This window comes from Neopelma chrysocephalum, unplaced genomic scaffold, assembly GCF_003984885.1.
Source record: "Neopelma chrysocephalum unplaced genomic scaffold, ASM398488v2 Primary Assembly neopelma1_24, whole genome shotgun sequence".
NCBI classification, from domain to species: domain Eukaryota; kingdom Metazoa; phylum Chordata; class Aves; order Passeriformes; family Pipridae; genus Neopelma; species Neopelma chrysocephalum.
Genome location: NW_020897693.1, coordinates 49,230,092 through 49,249,955, shown reverse-complemented (window position 1 = coordinate 49,249,955; position 19,864 = coordinate 49,230,092). Strand labels below are relative to the sequence as shown.

The window sequence follows — 19,864 nt, the reverse complement described above, 5'->3', positions numbered from 1 at the left end:
TCTTCTGGTTTTCTGCCCTCCTCCTCTAGATCACTTCCTCTTAAACACCGAGTTTCACAACATGCACTGACAGAGTCCCAAGTTATCATCTAGTTATTTGTGACACAGTTCTTAGATGCCAGGTCCTGATCTTCACCTGTTTGACATAACTTTCTGCAGTGTCTGAGTTTGCCTGGTTCGAACTCTGTTGGATGGCCAAGTTCCCGCTCAGTGGTGTGAAGTCAGAGTCTAGATCAGCACAAAAAAACACTGGTTGTGGTTGGAAGGGCTGCTCAGCTTTGGTGCTGTTTGCATCCTGGACATGGCAATATTCTCACTGCATCACTCTTAACCCACCAGAAGCTTCATTTTAAACAAACAAACCCTTCAAACTCACCTCTCTGCCCAGTTCCTCTTGCAAGCACTCCCCTGCTCAATCATCCTTGGACAAATATAAGGAAGCAAACTAGCTCCTTTGAAATAATGCAGCTTTTGTCTTAAACACATGGCATTTGGAATTTGCAGTGATGTTGTTGAGGGGCAAGGTTACATCTGACATTGAGTTTGGGGCAACTTCTAAGAAATTATGTCTTCTGTAAAAATCCAAAGGCTGCACCTCAGCTGACACAACTCACCGTGGCAACACTGGTGTTATTCTGCAGGTTCCTACTGAACCCAAGAATGCAGTTCCCTAGTTCAGTACCAGAGGAAGGATGCAGTAAGGAATCAATGAAGAGACAACTTGGCACACGAGGCTTTATTGTACCTTGTATTAAGCTGCTGAAGACAGAAAAGCTAAGAGGAGCCAGCAGATAGGCTCAACAGAAAGAGGCCTTTCTCTGGGAAGCTGAAGGTGTCATGAGTCCTCTACTTCCCCTGGGACCAAAACACAAGCACTGACTCCAAAAAGGGCAAAAGTTAGAGAAAAGAAGATGGTGGATAGGACACCTGTCTGACCAGTCAGCTCTCTCCTGAATTTACTACTGTCCACAGATCACTTGTCACTGGGGCCATCCCAAATCTCTATTAAAACAGAGCTTAAAAACAAGGCAAAGTCTGCTGCCGTCCCTGTAGACTTGGGTTACCAGACAGCTGGAGGCAGGATCTGCAGCCAAGGAAAAGAGACATCTCAAGAGAGCCAGTACACTAAAGTCCAAATCACCCCCAGGAAGCGTCCCTGTCCCTCCACTGATTTCAGAGGCTGAGCATCCCAACTAAATATTTCAGCTAAGAGCCTGCTTGTGTGCAGGACTGAAATCCTGCCAACATAAATCACAAAAGCTCCCACTGACTTCATGATTGTACCACACAGGCAGCAGTATCTTTGTATGAAGTTCAGGACTTGTCATTTATTGCTCCAATATCGTCCAGTTTAGGTCAAACTGGGGAGGCTGGGTTATATCAGGAGAAGAGCAGCTTCCAGAAAAAGGACCTGTATTTCTCCTTCTTGGCAGCTCTCTAACCACTTGCAGCACTGATACATTCCATCCTCATCCTCTCCAGCTTGCAAAATCCTACTTTCCTTCTGCTCACCTGATCTCACATACCAGCCCAACAGCAATTGTACATTTCTATCTTTCTAGCAGCGTTGTAGTTTTGAGAGGTTAAGTGTGGAATATGTGGGGAGAATATGATTCTATTTGACCAACTCATGCAACTGAAAGGAGGAAAAAAGTGAGTGGCAAGTTTCAGGGCAAAGAAGGAATCGCCTTTGTTCTGCCTCTTCCCCATCTCTCAGAGAAGGCTCCTTCTAGTTGCTCCAGCTGACTTGCCACCATCCCCCACACAGAGTATGTACATCTCTGGCTGTATGGTTGGATGGCACTCTGTGGTTAACATACTCCCTCTAAAAAAGAATGCTTGGACTCCAGTTTGTCAGAAGGGTGCATTAAAAGACACAGAGAAAAGAGCTTTTTCTGCCTGTGTGGGAGATTTGTGAAGAAGAAACTGCCAGTTTAACACGTTCTCAACTCCGAGAGCTAATTATAGATGAAAACATCACTACCACTGCAGAGGTTACTACAAAACTACATTTTTTGTTGCACGAGAACAAGGCGGCTGGGCTCCAAACACCAACAGCCAACAGAAGGATGGGAGGCAGGAACAGCCAGGGTCCTTACACTTGAAAAGAAAAATTATTTATACTTTGTGCCAGAAGATTGTATACTCAAATGAGCTGGGGGAAGAAGGGGAGGGACCCAAAAGAAGTCATTTCAGGTCAAGATTTTGGAATTGATTCAGCTGACAAGCCTATAGAAAATTTCAATAAAATTGTGATTTGTTCAGAAATGTTTTTTTAAGATTTACTCAATTTACACTTTTAAAAAAATTCAATAAATTCACTGAAATATCTGACCATGGACTTGAAAAATTTAAGTTGAAATATTTAACTTATTTGGAATCATCTTATAAAATCTAAAATTAAATACTAAATAATTACCAAATATGTTTTGTTTGGAAAAATATTTCAATTGAAAAAAAAATAAAAAACGCAGTGATTCGTGTAGCTCAAGGGATTATAGAGAGTCCTCTGCTGTATCAGTGCTGTCACTCTCTTGTGTGGCACTCACTCTCCAGTGACATCTAGGAAAGAAGACCTGCAAGTATTAGGAAAAGCTTCAGTGTGTGCTGTCTGTCTTGAATATATCTGGCTTTGTATTGCAAAAATTATACTCCTTCTCTTTTATTTGCAAAGTACCTGCCAACCCAGGACACCACTGGCCAACCCAGGACACCACTGCAGTCACACTCCTCATGTCCTCCTGGACATAAAGAGTAATTTTTTGCTTACAGAGAGGTTGCTTTCCCTGAGATGAAGGTGTGTCATGAGCTGTGTTATAATCCATCCTCTTCGAGCCTGCCCAGCTGTCAGCAGCTGGGAGGAAGATCCATTCCCTGGGAGAAACAATGCCCAAAAGTGACCTGCTCTCTGTGGTTACCGCTCTTGCTGCAACTGAATTTCACCCATGCCTCTGGATCCTTTCTTGTCTATCAAGTGTCCCCAGGTGCCAGGTGGATGCTGCATTTTGGGTTTGTATTTTTTTTTGTGTGTGTTTGTATTACATTTTTTTCCTTCTTATGGTTCCTGTGAGTTGAATGTTGACAGAAATGTCAATGTTGAACAAACCATTTCTGGCACCAGCTCCTTTGGCAAGTACAGTGTTTTCAGTAATTTCTGTTCAGAGGAGGCAAAAAAGCTTAATCAGGGTAGAGTCCTAGTGAGTGCTATTTTCTTGTGTTCATTTTTCTCAGCCAGAGGCCTAAGCAGCTGTTCCACTAAATTAACACACTTTTTCTAGGTAACTGCATAGGTTGTGCTCCCATGCACCGGTTCTTCCGAGTCTTTGCAAGGTTGCATCCAAATGGTTTTACCCTGCTAAGGAAAACGACACACCCCCCAGCCAAACTGCCCACTGCTGCCCCACCTCAGCAGAGAAAGCTGAGACCAGCAGGGCTTTGCTCTTCAACCATCCACAGGTGTCCTTACTAAAAAAAAAGCACGGTCCTCTCCCACCATCTCATGGGCAGGACCCAAGAGACGAGGGTCTCCTGCAGGATTTTCATGCAACATCAAAAAATAAGAACCTGTCCCCTCCGACAACTTAAAAGTTTTGCTCTAAGGAAGGATCCTGCAAACCCTGCTCAAGGCAAAGCCTTTCTGGTGTCCCCTGCTATGCACACGTGGAAAAACAGGCTCTACTTCCCAAAGCAAATGAGGACGCTGGAGAGCCAGGCAGGCTTGCAGCTGAAGGCTCAGCAGGAAGATGCACAGAGGAGATCATTACTTTTCCCATCTATCCTTTATTTTTAAACTCTGCCAGATAGCAGCTTTCATTATGTTGCAAATAGTTTTGGCCACAGTTCCACTGCCTCTTATGTTTATTCAGTCAGACTGTTAAAAATTAATGAAGTGGGTGCACTATGGATTTCAAAAGGGCACTTTGCTCAGCATCCTGACTCAAATATGGCTCTGGATGCCAGGGGAGCCTGTGGAGAGGCAGTGTCGTGTGTAACCCAGCCCTGTATTCCAGAGAACACCGAAAACCTTCTCTGCAGACACAGCACATGCAAACCAAGCTTCAGAAAGCTTTTTAAGAGAGGCAGAAGAATTTTTTTTTTTAGACACAAAATCCCTCCCTAAAACTTTTAAATATAAAAGGTCTCATGTTCAAGTATCTAATGGAAAGGTCACCAGGGGATGGAAGGTCTCCCACTGATTCTAGTTAGGGACTAATATTTTCTTCCCCTTTCTGTTTTAGTTATTGCTGGCAAAGAATGCCATGTTTTTATCAGCTGCTTCCTATAGGAGCTGTGCTAATGCAGAGTCTCACACAGCACCAAGCAGGGTGGGGGAGGCTGGAGGCTGTGCAGGGGAGAAGGAGGAATTAATGCCATTTCAAAAGTGCCAGGAAGGATGCAAAGCTCAGACAGAACCACAGGAGGGAAGGAGGACACTGGTGGAATGAAGGGAAAAGTAAAAAAAAATACTTCATAGACACATAAACTCCAATATATATGTCTGTGTGTATGTGTGTGTGCGCGTGCATCTGTGTATGTAAGGTGAGAGCAAAAGAGTTAAGTCTAATAATGTTTTCCTGTAATCATATACCTCCTGGGGAATGATCATACCCAGGCTGGATTCAACCACCACTGTTATTCACAGCAGTGAAACGAAACACTACTTAAAACTGAATCAAGTATCACCATACCATACTCAGATGTACCACCCTCAGGTGACGGGGACTTAGGGACTTCAACCCTGTAATTACAGAGAGGGGAAAGGGGACTCCTGTTCTTTTGGAAAGGGATCTGCCTCAGCCATATGTTGGGTGTCACCAGGACTGACCCAGTTGTACTGCGAGTCTTCAGCTCCTGACAATTCTCTCATTGCAGCACACTTAACACCAGTGTAAACAGGCAGTTGGAAAAGTTAGTCCACCAAACACATAATCCCCTCCAAATTAACACATGAAATCCATAATCATTGTCACATGATAAAAGAATGATTTATTAGAGCAACTTTATGATAAAATTATATAAAATAACAATTTGTTTTTTTAAAGACATCCACAATATCACCTTGAAACAAAATGTACAGATACTGCCTATAATCCAAACAAAAATAAATTACCATTCAAAAAAAAAAAAAGAAAACAAACCAAAAGCAGAAAGAAATCAGGGCAGGAGAAACAAATCAAAATTATACACAGCATTTCAAGAGGGTGTGGAAAAGAGAAAGTCATTAATTGATTCAAGTTATACAAATGTGTTTCAGCTTTACTCTCAGACAGCTCAGCTTGCATTTGTGTTGCATGCAAATGGAATGATCCAGTGAACAGTTGAGAACAGCAGAATCAGCAGCATAACAACAGCAGAGAGTGAAATAGGCACAATTCAGCACGGGGCACATTGAAAGTGAACAGGTAGTTCTGTCTGGTCTTTGCAAAAGTTATACACATTTACCAACTTCAAAAATAGCTAGTGCGATCTGCAAAACAAGAAAAAACTAGTAGAGTCTTGCACTCAAATACTTTACACTTTTTCATCTATTCTTTTTTTCTGTCTCCTTTTCCATCAGTAGGCTGTATGTAAACATTCCACTAGTTGTACCTTTACTGAAATACTCAAAGATGATGCAGACATTCTCTTCTCCTGGAGCACGACCACAACATGGCATCACTGCAGATACAGCCACGTCCTTGCTCACAAAGCTCGTACACATCCTTGCAGGAATTTACATTCACGCCATCAAAACAGAATAACAGGATTTTACATCTGAAAGCATCAAACTCAGAACACGGTTTTCAAGTATAGTGGAAGAGCTGAGGGCTGGGATTTTGAAAGGTGCTCAGGGCATCAGGCACCCAAAGCATACGGAAACCCAAAAGAACCCGAGCACTTGCTTCCCTAAGACTTTGAAAATCCCACCCTCCATTACATTTCTTTAGTCAGACACAAAACACATGAAAGCAATATGGTGTGAGAGTGACCCACAGGTCAGCGTCACCCCTGCCAAGCTCAATGCAAGGCCCATCCACAGCTCATGGAAGCCAACGGGAATCTCGCACACTGATCCTGGGCCACCCAGATACACCACTGCATATCAGTTAGGTTCATACTGGAGTCACACAGGCATGTTTCCATGGTTGCATACAGTACTGCTTGTAAGAATGAACAATCAGCAGAGGAGTGGATAGCTCTTTGGCTTATCTGGAGCAGACAAGTACTTCAGAAGCAGTGAATACAAGAAAAAATATCTTGTGTTTCATCCTTGACTAGCCAAAACCATTTTAAATGCAAAGATCCAAGGATGAACGCTGTGTCAGGACATAGAAGCGTTTTATAGTTTGGCTGAGTCACAAATAAAACAAATCAAGCTGTGCATCCTCCCTGCCTTCACACACACATTTCCAAATTATCAACAGACACTGATTGTTGCATCCTTATTACTCACTTGAAGAGGTACCATATTTTGCAGGTTGATTTAATTGATGCAAGGTGTCTGTGGGCTTGCTCTCAAGTTCAGAACTGAGCAACCAAGGAAGAAAACCCCTCCCTGATGTGTTCATGAATCAAAGAAGAATCAAGCAATTTTCAAGTGAAAGTAAACAGAAGTCCCATCAAGGGCATGTTGTAGAGAAACAGAATCCACCAGCACACAGGCATGAAGATGTGGAAACAACAAATGATGATAGATGTCTTAGTAATTCACTTGTCTCTACAGCAAAACTGAAACTAACAGCAACACCTTATCTGTGAAGGTCCTTCAACTCCTAGTGAGTTGGGGTAGCACCTGGTCAGTCCAAACCCTAACTAAGAAGGGCTTGAAAAATTGTGTCTCATATGTCAGGAATGATACCACCACTTATGATATTCACCAAGGACACAGTCAGGTATTTCAAGAAAAGACAGATCAGAATAAACGACTGAATTAACACATTCAGATAGTGCGTATATTACAGGCAGAACAACATCAAGGGCAAATTCTTTTTCTATTCTGCATTCATCTATGTGAAATCCAGCAGATTTCCTCATGGAAGAGCATCTCCACACAAGCAGATGAGTCTTATAACCTACTGGAGATCTCGGAAGGATATTTGCACCTATTATTTACCAGCCAGCATCTTGCATGCTCAAAAAGAAACTAATGGCCTGTTGGCATACTCCCATTTTTGGGACCAATCCTCTCTCTGCTGAAATCAAAGGAAAGCTCCCACTGGCTGCACCAGGAAAGCAATCACGGTCTTCACTAGTAAGGTTAAACACTTTGTGAGCATCCCTATTTATTTAAATTATTTTAACAGGTTCCCACTCTTAACAACATTCCAGCAGAAAAGCTCAGGTAACTACTGAAGCTAACTAAGGAATCCACTACTCACCCCAAAATATAAAGTCAGCACACAAGACGCAGTCAAGCTTGGGAAACCATTTTCACTGGTTAAACTACATACTGTATGAGGGCAAAGTGGAACTCATCTGCTCACCTTTCCCTGTAAATGTATCCTCCACAGCTACAAAAGAATTTCTTTACCCGATTACTGTTTATTGACCTGGAAGAATGAAAAAGGAATCGATACAAGACAGAAAAAACTGGGAGCAAACACGTCTGGAAGAGATCCCCTCAAAAACAAACCTTTTGTTCTTAGAGCAACAAAAATTGCTTAGTGTTTTGCAGTTAAATACAAAGACAGAATACAAACCCCAACTTTTTTTAAATAAGAAATTGCTCAGTGCAACTGCGCACAATCCTTAGTGTTTTTGGGATTTTAACAGACCAAAAATTGAATGCAGACAAAAATCCCAAATGTACCAAGTGCTTGACACTGCCGAATAGTTTCTGAAGAACACCATAGAATGGTGGTCTTTGCAAGCACTTTTGCATTGAAAAAAAATTCATAACAGAACTAGCCATAAAGGTGGAGCTACATTGAAGCCAGTATTTTTTCAGTGCTGTCAAGTGAACACACTAGTTCACAGCAACTGTGCAATTCAGTTTATTTCATGAGCCATTGGAACAGCTGTTTTTCTTTGCAATTAGCTAATTGCAAACATCTTAATCTTTGGCCCAGCCAAGAGTATTTGTAGCTCAGTGTAAAAAACTGTATACTTAAATTAAAAAAAAAAGCAGCTTAAAGACAACATTTGTACTGAAATCATGAAAATTTGGCAAGCTAAACTGTAAAATCTAACTTTTTGTACCTACCCCAAACTTTGGGTCTGAAATATCATCAAAAATAGTAACTGTATTAGTTGTCTTTACAGTCGTACCATTATTAACTGTTACCCTTTCCCAAGAGAGAAACAAAGGGTTCATTCTGTCTTGTTTTGGTTTTTGGACTGAAAAAAGGGATGTACAACTTCAGTGTGGTTGCCTTTTTATGACTGCTGGAAAGGAATTCTTACACAACTGCAGTAAGAGTTTCTCTCAGAAACTCATGATATTTATTGCACAATCATTCTGTTGGATTTGCGCATTGATTCCAACAGTTGTAATGCTTCACTTGTACACTTAAAAAAACCCCTCAAACAAGTAAATCCCAAAGAAATATAGTACCAAAAAAGGTGTCTTTTTTTTTTTTTAAATTGCGCCTCATTACAACTGAATAATTATAAACAGGCCAATGCAAGAACACTTTAGCCTCGGCAGTATTGAATGGAAAATATGCAAAGCCTGTTTTCTTATGGCACACTGGAAGAGTGAGTAATTTTGTAAAAACCAGTTTGCCTCTATGCTGAATATGTGCTGCTCCACAGTGCTAGTCTTGTTTAAAAGGCATACACAGACTTTCCATTCACCCTCACAGCATAGATTTTTCTTTTTTGTGCAACGTGTTAGCAATCTAAACAACTGCTCCACACAAACTGTCCACAAACCACTCATACACGATACTAATGCGACAGTAGATTACAATATGACAACAATACAAAATATTGTATCAGATCACGTATTTCTCTCCATCTGGAATGAAATTCGAATCTTGCAAGCTAGAAGACCCACAGTTCGATTTCTGAGTGTAGTTTCTCATCTGTGCTGGGGACAAAGTCTCCAGTGTGGACCCAGAATTGTTAGCAGTCCTGACTTTAGTGGCTGTAGATTGTTTAGCAGCAGAAGATGCTTTGTTACTGGCAACTATATCCAAGTTTCCAGTAGGGTCAACGATAGCATTTATGACTGGAAAAAAAAGAAAGAGACATACACAGACATATTAGCAGCACTCCGCAAAGTTTCCAAACAGAAGGTTGCTGCCTTCATTTTGAAGGCAGTAGAAATGTAGGTAGTACTTTTCTTCATTTAATCATGTTATTTTCCTCATTAGTACCTTCAGGCCCAAACAGCTTTAACAAGCGAAACCTCTCCCAAACCGACACTCAACGTGGACACTCAACTTTCTGGTTAAATTGGAAAAGACAAACTACAGCAGCCACATGACAAGCTTTTAGCAGGAGCCTAAAATGACACCTGGATGTTTTTATGTCTTTATTAAGCTTTTAGATGATGCAAGAGCTTGTCTTGCTTTTCCTATTGCAGAGCTACATGTGCAAAATTCAAGTCCCAAAAGTATAGTACAGCTTATTGGCTTAAAGAGCTGCTAAATATTATTTCATCAGAACAGACCTGTCCCAGTTTATCCTTTGGGAATATGCTAATTATCACAAACAAAGCACTTCCACAGCAACAGGGTCCACATTTCAAAAGCCAACCATTTTCTTAAAAATTGCCAGCACAAGATAAATCTACCGTTCATTCCATATGCACTCATCAGGGAGCACTGTGCTAACAAACTAAACTTCTGCATCCTTTCCCAGCTTTCACTGGAAAATCAGGTCACATTATTTTATTTTGTGCAACTTTACTGGCATTTGAGAGACAAAAGGAACATTTTAGATGACCAACCTTCAAGCTGTTTTTGAACTCGCCTGAGCTCCTTCAGGATAGAACTGATTTCCTAGAAACAAAAACATCAGAATGGAAAATTAAGCAACAAAGTACTCAACTGACAAAGGAATCTAAGTCTTACTCCTGCCTTATCTGATTAAGGAGATTCAAAGTCAGCCCCAGCCTTGCTTGTTTAACAGACATGACATGCTTTTGGTCAGTGCACAGGGAACCCTGCTCTGCAGCATGTCACTAAGTGCTACAACACCACCCAGTTCACAGCCACAGTAGTTTTTAGATATGAAATGCTAGCCAGGTTAACTGTATAAAGGCTCCTCCTTAATATTAAATACACAAAGATATTTGTAAACTCAACTCCTAGATCAGACAAAGCATCTGGCCACATTTATACTGCTGTAGCACTGAGCTACACAGGTCTTGCACAATGTTGCTTAGCATTAATCATATTTTCTGGGTCCACTACTGTACTTAAATCCTTACTGACAATCTCCATCAAGGTCAATTAAAAGTCATGAGAACATAAACACCAACCTGAGGCTGAATCACCTGAGTGAATTCAGCCTGAGGTGAATTTTTACAGTCCTAGTATCAAACTGTAAGTGAAGAAAACAAACATTCAAGAGAAACACCTGTGTGAAGCTGTGGCAACCACATGGTAGGTGATCTTTTGGTAAATGTTTAAATGAGGCCTAATGGCCCTAAGCTTCAGCCTTTGTTAAGGAACTGGGTCTTTGAAGATGAATCTCAAACTGACAGGGAACGAGTTTGGTGAAACACAACAGCTGAAGGAACTCACTTTGTCACACTTCAAACAGTAACAAAACTCTGCAGTTCAACACATGAAAATGAACCATAAATTTCAGAAATGGATTTGAGAAGGGCCACAGATTGATGTTTTGGTTTCTTACAAAGCTTTCATGGACCAAAGTCTTTAGTATTTCCCTTGTTTGCATGGTCCTACCTTGTTTGAGGTCTTCAGAATTGGCACTTCATTTTCTGAATTGATTTTGGCCTCCATTTCCTCCCAGGTCCTTTCCGAATTTTGAAACAGAATCCTGTACCATAAAAAGTAGAGCAGGTCTTAAAATTGCCATCCAAAAGCTCCTTGTTTAAAAGACTTAATTATCACAAGATGCGGCAACAAAAGAGATTAGTGGATTAGCAACCGGACAAAGCCCCTTTCGGCTGATTTAGGAACAATCCAAAGTCCTTCCCTAATTGATGTCTTCTGAAGCAACAACAAACTTTGAAAAGATTTCACAAGCTTGGCGATCTGCAGGTTTTTACAAGAACCTTGGAAGGAAAGAGAAGGAAAGAGGAAAACAATCCACCAATTTTCTGCTGCGTCTTTGCACAGGCAACATTTCAAAATTAAGGCATCAACAGGCATTACAAATCCAGCATTACAATTCCAAAGGCCAAACGTATGAGGAAAAGAGATAGCAAATAATCATATTAGCCCCGGTCCACTACACACAGAGAGTTTCCTACATCTAGATTCCCTGCATCTTGGTAACAAAACTTTCCAAGACAACAATGCAATATGTTCCACAAGCAGCAAATCAACAAATTCACCAGCAAGTCAGCATTTCAGGCCAGGGACAAAAAGTTACTTACTTCATTTTTTCAGCTAGGTTTTCTGTATTTTCACGTATTGTATGTGATAACTGGGACACTGGGTTCAACATCAGATTGTCGAAGATTACCTAAAATATGAGGACAAATCAGAGAACTTTTAGCAAAATGGCATCTTACAAAACTGGAATTTTTTGTACAGTAAATGATCTTCACTGAAGCATCATCATCTGTGTGAATGATACCTCAAGTTCAAGGGAGATTATGATGATGTGCAGCTTTGTTGCAGCACTTTGGCAAAAAGGTTAATACTAACTCATTCAGACTTTATTTTCTAGAGACAGAGAGACAGTTGTCTGCAGTAACATAACTATTTAAGCAGTTGTGAAAGAAAAACACTTAAGACTTTCCAAGCCTCACAGATACCTCCCCTCCAAAATAAAAACAAACCCAAAAGCCAAATCATAACACGAGAAGCCACACAAGCAGTCTCACTGAAACTGTCCAATGTGATTTACATGAGTGCAAGCCACCTTCACAGCCAGGTAACCCACCATGTTACATTCTGCTTTACTAAAACCAACAAAAAACAAGCCCACCAAACCCCAAATATTTGAGTCCTGTGGCTCAGCAAAGCCTCCAGGGTTCTGCCAGGAACGCCCACATCAGCTGGGGGCACTCTGAACCTGCACCTTTTTTCCAGCCTTGGCACCTCTCTACAGGAGAGTGAGGGATTGCTTCAAGTCAGACACAGGACAGGACCAGCACTAGTGGCTGAGCCCACAGTTGCCCTTCATCTGCCCATCTGAGTCACACTCCACCTCCAGAGCAGCGGAGTGACTGTGCTGGAGCCCAGCTCTCCCCTCCTGCCTGCACTGCCTCCCTGAAGCCTCTGCCCCAGCTCTTCCCTCCAACCAGAGCTGGCAGGCAGAAAGCAAGCAGAAGAGACAGCTGAGTGCTGCACTAGCAGATTGCTCCTCCTTTCCCTGGCATTCTCACCCCACTGCAGCCCTCACCCCAATACCATCCCCAGCCTCAAGTTCAGGCCAGGCTTCCTCACCCTTTAGCATCATCCCAGTGATTTCCAGGTTGCCCTGTACTCTCAGCCCACAAGAATTGCATCAAATGGCATACTTTGGAGGGAGCAGTGCAGAACAAGTGGCTTGGCAGCTGTGCCACAGCACTCCAGCCCAGCTGCAGGAACCCCTCTTAAGGTCCAGATTCTGCCCATGGGCAGCTCCAACCAGGATGCCAGTTGCAGAACAGTAAGGTTCCACTAAACTATCAGTGCTGCAGATTTCAAAGTTGACATGTTCGTGTTTTTTCTTTAAAATAGCAGTCAAAGAGCCTAAGCAGGCTCTGACACTGAATGCCTCCTCCCAAACAAGTGACCAAGCCTCAGGTTTTAGTGGTGCTTTACACAAGAGAGGAAACTTCCAGTAAGTGTTGGCAAGAGGGGTGATTCTGTTCCTCTTTTTTTTTTATTTTTTAAAACATTGTTTCTATACCCACAAGTCAGGGCTCTTGAGCAGTGAGGGGGTTTATTTTGAGTACCCTCCTTTGACAGAAAGAACAAGTATACATACTGCAGCTTAAAGCAATGTCATAAAAAGTAAAGAAAAAGGTGGCCTGCCTCCTCACGGTTTCTTGTCCTTGTTTTTCTTGAGGGATCCTCTTCTCTATTATCGTTCATATTTTGGTCAAAATCCTTCAGTTCCACTGATCCCGGAGGCACTTTCTGGTAGTTCAGACTTGCTTCTGGAATGTGCTGCACCAACTTGGAAATAATGAGTAACGAGTCATTAAATATTAGTAGGGAAAGGAGGCTCACAGGTGCTCACTGCAGGTATTGCATATTTTTCAGGCAAGCCCGAGAGGAACACTGAGTCATTTAAGTCTTGTTCAGACAGGTATGGGCTCGTAAGCAAATTACTAGACCCCAATCCTGCAAGTGTCTACCCACTGAAGTCATACCACAAAACTCTGCAGGACTGTTCTGCTTTATAATTTTGAGTCTTGAGCACATATTTGAAAAGTACATCTTTGTCTTTTTTGAATTTAGCTAATATTCAAAAAGGCCCTGTTTTCCCATATCTTGTGTTTTAATAATCTCAATGCAACATTAAAGACACACTAAAATTAATCAGAAACCATTTAGTAACACATGAAAGAGATGAAAAAGCAATACAAAACCACTTATAATGCACATAATTAACAGGAAGAACAGAAAAGACAAGACAGTTACTCCTGTTTGGTTTACTGACAAAAACTCTAAAACAAGGGGGAGAAAATAACAGTGACAAGACAGAGGTACAAAAATAATGGGATGGAAAGTGCACCTGAGATGGATATGCCAGCCGAAAAGATCTACGAGCAATCTGTGTTAAAACAGAAACAAAGAGGTCAATGCTAGTGAATGACTGTGACAGCAAGTATCAAAGAGAACATGTGGTTTGGGGTTATTTTGGGTTGACATTCCCAAAAGCGCATTCCTGAGGGCCAGCACTCGGTGCCCACCCCCATCATGCACTGAAGCCCAAGGAGGTCCTGGTCACCAACCAGTTCTGCAGAGGTGGGCTTGGGCAGCTCCCCAATTACTTCAAAATGGACTGTGCTGAGTGCAATCCAGAGCCCTCTGAGGACAGGGAAAGGGCCAAACTTACAGCCCAGGAGGCTCTTTGGTTGGCAGGGCACACAGCTCTTGTGAGGAAACCGTGTGCCGTCCAAGGTCCAGGCTCCCCACACTGTACGCGGCAGCACTCGGGTTATACACAGGCAGAAGGTATGAGATATTATGGTGCAGGGGCACAGCAGCCAAAATGTTTAGCTAATAAGCTTATCTTCTCTAAGCAGAAACAAGAAGTTAGGCTGCTTGCAGCAGTGAAACAGTGTCAGAAGGGAATGAGATTTCTACAGGGAAGGGTTCTCAGCACAACCAGCCAAAAACATAGTAAGGACAGCACCTGCTCCACCATCACCAGGAGATTTTTGTACATGACCTGGTCTCTTCTCATGCTTTCTGTTCTGTCACACCTGTAAGCACTTCCTCTGGTCATACCAACACTCACACTGAGTGTGTTAAACAACAATTTAAAGAAGATAATTGGGGTCTTTAGTTTTTCCTACATCATTATCAACTCTAAAGAAAAACAACAAAAAGAATTTGACTAAAGGGCTAAAATATGCAGAATTGGTGGGTGATTTGGGATGACCCAACTTGACTACCTTTGCAGAAGCTGAGCTTTCAGTTTGATGGCTCAGCTCTGCAGAAACTGGGTCCTGTAACACCTACGCGCCCACAAGCCAAGACTTCACAAACAACCCATAGCTTTGGTAAACAGGAATCATGAAGGTTTCACCCTTGCTGAACTCTTTTTTTTTTTTGTTGTTCTGCTTGGAGTTGTTTGGTTTTTTTGATTAATTTGTAGTAGTATTCAGCTCTGTATGCCAAGAATCTAGGTTGTTATAAACTATACAGCTGAGGCTATAAAAACAAACAAGAACACCCCAAACATGCACTGGGGAAACCAACAACCTCCCTGGCAAACATCCAAGCCAACACTGGACCTGAAAAGACAGAACATGAAGAATAAAGTTTAAATCTAAGGCTCCACCTTAACTTTTAAGAGGACACTCGTGATTTTAATCTTTAACCAAGCTTCTTAATAAAAGCAATTTAAAAAGCAGTTCATTTGAGGCTGAGAAATGCTGTGCCACACACTGGTCTGAAGTGAAGCTTCTGATACAGCATTAAATACTCAAAAGTCATTCCAGTATCAGTGCTTATTTTTCCTGCATTTTCCCCCTCTTTATTGGAATAGGTATAAATATTAAGTAGTAGATAATCAAGAGCTAGCAGAATGGCACAGAACACTGCATGAGCCAGAGCAGGATAAGAGACAGTCATACACAGTAAACTTTTCTTATTCACATCCTTCCTTTTATCAGATGTTTCAATACATTACTATTATAACCTTAGTAGCTATTCCTCATCACTACATCCTTTCCTAGAATATTTAATATAAAGCTATTTAATAAAAACTCACAAAATTCACAGTGCTTCATATCGCACACACTGATTCTCAGATATTTCCTAACAATTTCCCTGCATTAAGCCAAAATAATCATTTTAGCACAGATTCAGCAGCACTTAGACTGTGGGAAGCAGGTCTGCTGATTTTGGTCTAGTTCCAAAGATGAGAAGTCTGTTTATTAAACCCACATCAGTTTATATTGCTCCCATTCATAACATGACCCCCAAGCTGCAATATGCAGGATCCCAAGCTATTCAGGAATCCAGCTCCAAATCTCAGCATTGCCAGCAGAAAGTCCTGCTGATTTAACCTGTTCCTGGCTATCACTAACATAAGGCAGCAAAACTTACTGGGGCATTTTGGGTGTAACTCAAATGGCCTCCCAGCTGCTGGTCCTGCTGAAATCACAGTGCAATCCAATCCTATTTGGAGTGAGTCTCATTAGAAGTCCTTAAAGTGTTTTTAGCCACTGCTGCCTGAACATACCAAAGGTTGTGGCTCCTGATCTGTCTTCAAAGGCTCCCACCAGTGCTTCTTTGTCCTTTACATCACTGTGAGATCTCAAAAACTGCTCTAGCAGTGGGTACAGCTGGGAGCATTCCTTACAGCACAACACAGCCCTACATCTGCTCTCCTCACTACTGTGATGGACTGACTGGCATGTCCCACATGGCAGCTCTGCAAAGCCACAGAACAACCCTCAATTCACCCAGAACCAAGCAATCCTGGATTTGTGATTCTGCCATTCAGCATCACAACCATGCACTTTGTAGCCCATCACTTTGCACAAAGCAGAAACACTGTGTTTTGCAGGTGTCTTCCTCTAGCAGCTAGGGACACATCCTTGTGCCTGAGCTGACTTATGGTGGTACCCTTCAGTGGCACTCGACAAAAAAAGTAGGTACACTGCTTTTCCTTCCCTGCTTTTCTGGAAGCAAGCGGGTGCTGAGCAAAACGTTTCATTTGCAAGTCAGGAGTTCGGTAGATTTGTCACCTTTACTGCTCGAAAAGAATAATACAAAAGGCAGTTTTGCAGGCGTGGCACTTGCAAGGAAACAAAGCAATATAACACTTTTATCTCAGAGCCCAAAGTTATTGCGAAACATTTGTGCACTGCAGCTCCAGAAGGCCCCAGGAAAAACCCCTCCCTGAGCAGGCTGCAGATGACCTCGGTTTAGCACAACCACAGCCACACTCGCCTGATCTGGGTATCTCCTTAAACGTCTGCTTTGCACCTTCAGTGATGATCACAGCACGGTCACAGGGCCACCAAGGACTCTCTTGGCAGAGTATCAGGTTTGTTCTTGAGCTTTGAACCCTGCTTAGGATGGGGGTCTGCAAACCTCACAATAGAGGGCCATCTGAACAACAGAAAGCTGTGTATTTTTTTAAGCCCACACTGTTGGTAGACAAGAGGGAATTTGGATTTAAACACTAGCAAAGGCAATTTTGCTTTAGCAGCTGGACTCCTGGTGACCTTGCAGCCAAATCTGAGCTGAGCTGGTCCCTGCGCTGTGGCACCAATGAACCAAATTAAGAAATTGCCTCTCTCCTCCCCAGCCCAGTGCAGACAAACTGTGCTACACAGTTTGGGAGGAGGTCACAGCTTCACTGAAGAGCTGGTGGACAGCACTTCCCAAGCTACCTGCCTGCCTTCCTGCCCAACTCCCTGGCTGGAGAGCGGAGTCCCTGCCCTCACCCACCAATACACAGATGGAGGGAAGGGATCCGAACACCTGCACAGCATTTCAACAATTCTGGCAGAAAGGATACACCAGAGGTACAAAACACACAGCTGACACGGAGCGTGCATCCACAGCATGTGATCAGTGTCTTGTCTGAAATAAAGAGGAAGGCTCTGGCTCCCTGCACAGCAGCACAACACGTGCCCTCCATCCTGTTCCTCAGATGCAAATTTCAGGGACTAAAGTCTGACTAGAAGCCTTGAGAGCCTTAGAAAACAATATGATTCCCACCCCTTGCAAGGCTGGCTGTGGCACAGAGGACAAAATAAAGAGCACCCTAAACAGGCTGCGGTCAGTCTTTCTGGTGGTGTTTTTCAGGAGGATGGGTGATGAGGGTTTTTCAATACTGCAGCAACTGGGGATGGTGCCCTGGTCTCCCACCACAACCATGCCCCACGTCCGTACTTACTAGAATTCAGAGGCAGAGATTTCTGTCATTTGGGATCTTACCTCTTCTCTTGCTGATATGGTGGAAGCAGGAGTGTTGGGCACAGAGCTGAGGGAGGTGCTTGGTCCCGTCCCCGATGAGCTCTGTGAGTCCCCATCTCCAGCAACGTCGTGAATCTCTCGAGCCAGGATGGCCACATCCTTCACCAAGGTCTGGCTGAGCCTAAAGCACAGGCAGTGAAGCAGAACCATTAGGACATGTGATGCAACACGACATATATTCGTAAAGTATAAAAAGAGGAGCCACAAAAGGTTTGTGGGAACAATGACCTCTGCAGAGGCTAGGGGAAGCAAAGGGTTTTGGGGTGCCTTGGCAGGGTGCTGAGAAACACTATGTTGGTATATAAAATAAATCTGCTCCTCTCCTGAACCCAGCTTCAAAGTAGAGATTTGATATAAAGCAAATTCTAGTGACTACACCCTACCAGAAAGTATTGGAGACTATCCATGAAGAAGTTTTATGTTATTGTTCTCCCTCACCCATCCACTCTACTGCCTTCTTTTTTCTTCCTTTTTAAATTTTTTTTTTTAAATACAATACAGTTAATTTTTCTTCTTGGGAGTTCCTTTTTTTTTTCCATTAAAAAGTCCATACACTGGAAAAAAACTTTTTTTTTTTTACTTAAAGAATAAAAGCTCAAATTTGCTTTCCTTCTTCCTTGTGGTTTATAAACTGAAAATCACAATATGCCTCCACATTCTCCAGAAGAGCTGAGGGATTACCAGGGTAAGCACAGCATACCTTAGAGGGATCTGGTTTTCAGAAACCAAGTCTTAGAACTTCAAGCCCCTTGACAGGTGTCCAATTAACACTCAGTAATGGTAGCACTTTGCTCTACCTGCTCTAGATCTCAAAAACAGTTTCTAAGTCTCTGGATTGTTGATAGCAGAGCTTTAAAAAAACCCTTCAGACCAGAAGCAGCTGTTGTGCTAATTTTAAAGGAAAACTTTCAAGAGAAAAAATAATCTTGCAGCTAGTCAGCTTCATCTGAAAGACACTTTCTTCTTTAAATTAAAAAAAACCCCTTATCACAGAATCACAGAATATTCTGAGTTGGAAGGGGCCCACAAGGAAAACAAGCAATGTGATAAAACTGTCAGTTAATCAAAACGTTTCCTTGGAAAGAAAACGCATAATTGAACTAATAAAAACCACTCTGAGCTTCCTGCCTAAGGTACCCCCCTCTCTGTGCTGGTGGGGGTAGACCTGTCACGGAACACTTCCATTATGTGATTCACTTACTGTAAACAAGTGGCATTTTCCCTTTTAACTCTCTCTGACTCCTCCAAACCCCTCCCAGTTAATTCGGGAGCAGCAAGGGAAATCAGAACTGCAATTACCAAGCAGACTCTGTGACCGAGCCCTGCAACGTGCAGCGCCAGACAAGTCTGACGCAACCATTTATTTATAGCTGCTGTGAGCCGGAGCTCTCCGGCACTGGGAACGCTGGTGGGAGGGAAGCCGGCATCTCCCACACCCACACTTCATGCAGCACAGGTAATGCAGCCTGGTTTGAAGGCTGACACACTTTCTAGCAGCTTGACAGAAATTTTCAGGCAAGAAAAGCCCTTTTGAGGTCAGTGAGGGAGCGCTGAGGGTGATGTGGAGATGCTGGCCAAGAGCAGACAGAAGACAGCTTCCTCAGTCAAAAGTATTTCAAGTATGGCCAGTACAATGGAAGACCAGTATTTCTGGAAAGCTGGCATAACACAGTTGCATATTAGAGATGTCAAACCTCAAATGCCGCTGTTTAAAAAAAGGAATCTATTTGCTTTACTGCTGAGGTCCTCCAGGCAACCGTCGGACCACCAGTACACAGCAAGTCCCGTATCCAGGGACATCAAGCTAAGCAACAAATCATTTATATACAAGGTCTAGACAGATTTGGATTCAGTTGTGCTAAGCAAAGAGGTTTCTGCCCTGCAGCAATTACTTACTGCTCCCTCACCAGCTTCAGGCAAAGCAGCTACAACAGTTTACATATTCAGTCTTTGCTAACCCATTTGACTTCCTCTGCAGAGAATTAGGACAGTTCACACCAACCACACTGTGACTTCCAGCAGAAAGCAGAGATAAGCAGGTATAAACAGTTAGATCTTCTGACAGACTTCCCACAGTCAAGAAACAAACCAAGATACAATGCCCTGCACCTTGGCATTTACTAGAGAGAAGGTACAACCAGTGC

At 42.6% G+C, this 19,864-nt stretch overlaps 1 protein-coding gene across 5 annotated transcripts in view; it reads right to left on the bottom strand.

Annotated features, from left to right (window-relative positions):
* Positions 1–4,960: 4,960 nt before the first annotated feature.
* Positions 4,961–19,864, bottom strand: part of CEP170B (centrosomal protein 170B) — a 58,580-nt gene continuing 43,676 nt past the window's right edge. For 2 of the 5 annotated variants that reach the window (XM_027674113.1, XM_027674116.1), the window contains 7 exons: positions 17,682–17,841; positions 13,792–13,830; positions 13,086–13,229; positions 11,495–11,583; positions 10,839–10,932; positions 9,875–9,926; positions 4,961–9,151 (listed from right to left, as the gene is read on the bottom strand). In XM_027674113.1, the coding sequence (XP_027529914.1) occupies positions 8,916–9,151; positions 9,875–9,926; positions 10,839–10,932; positions 11,495–11,583; positions 13,086–13,229; positions 13,792–13,830; positions 17,682–17,841 (814 nt within the window). In that variant the 3' untranslated portion in view covers positions 4,961–8,915. The remainder of the gene's footprint in view (positions 9,152–9,874; positions 9,927–10,838; positions 10,933–11,494; positions 11,584–13,085; positions 13,230–13,791; positions 13,831–17,681; positions 17,842–19,864) is intronic. The other 3 variants (XM_027674114.1, XM_027674118.1, XM_027674117.1) reach the window with 2 other exon arrangements.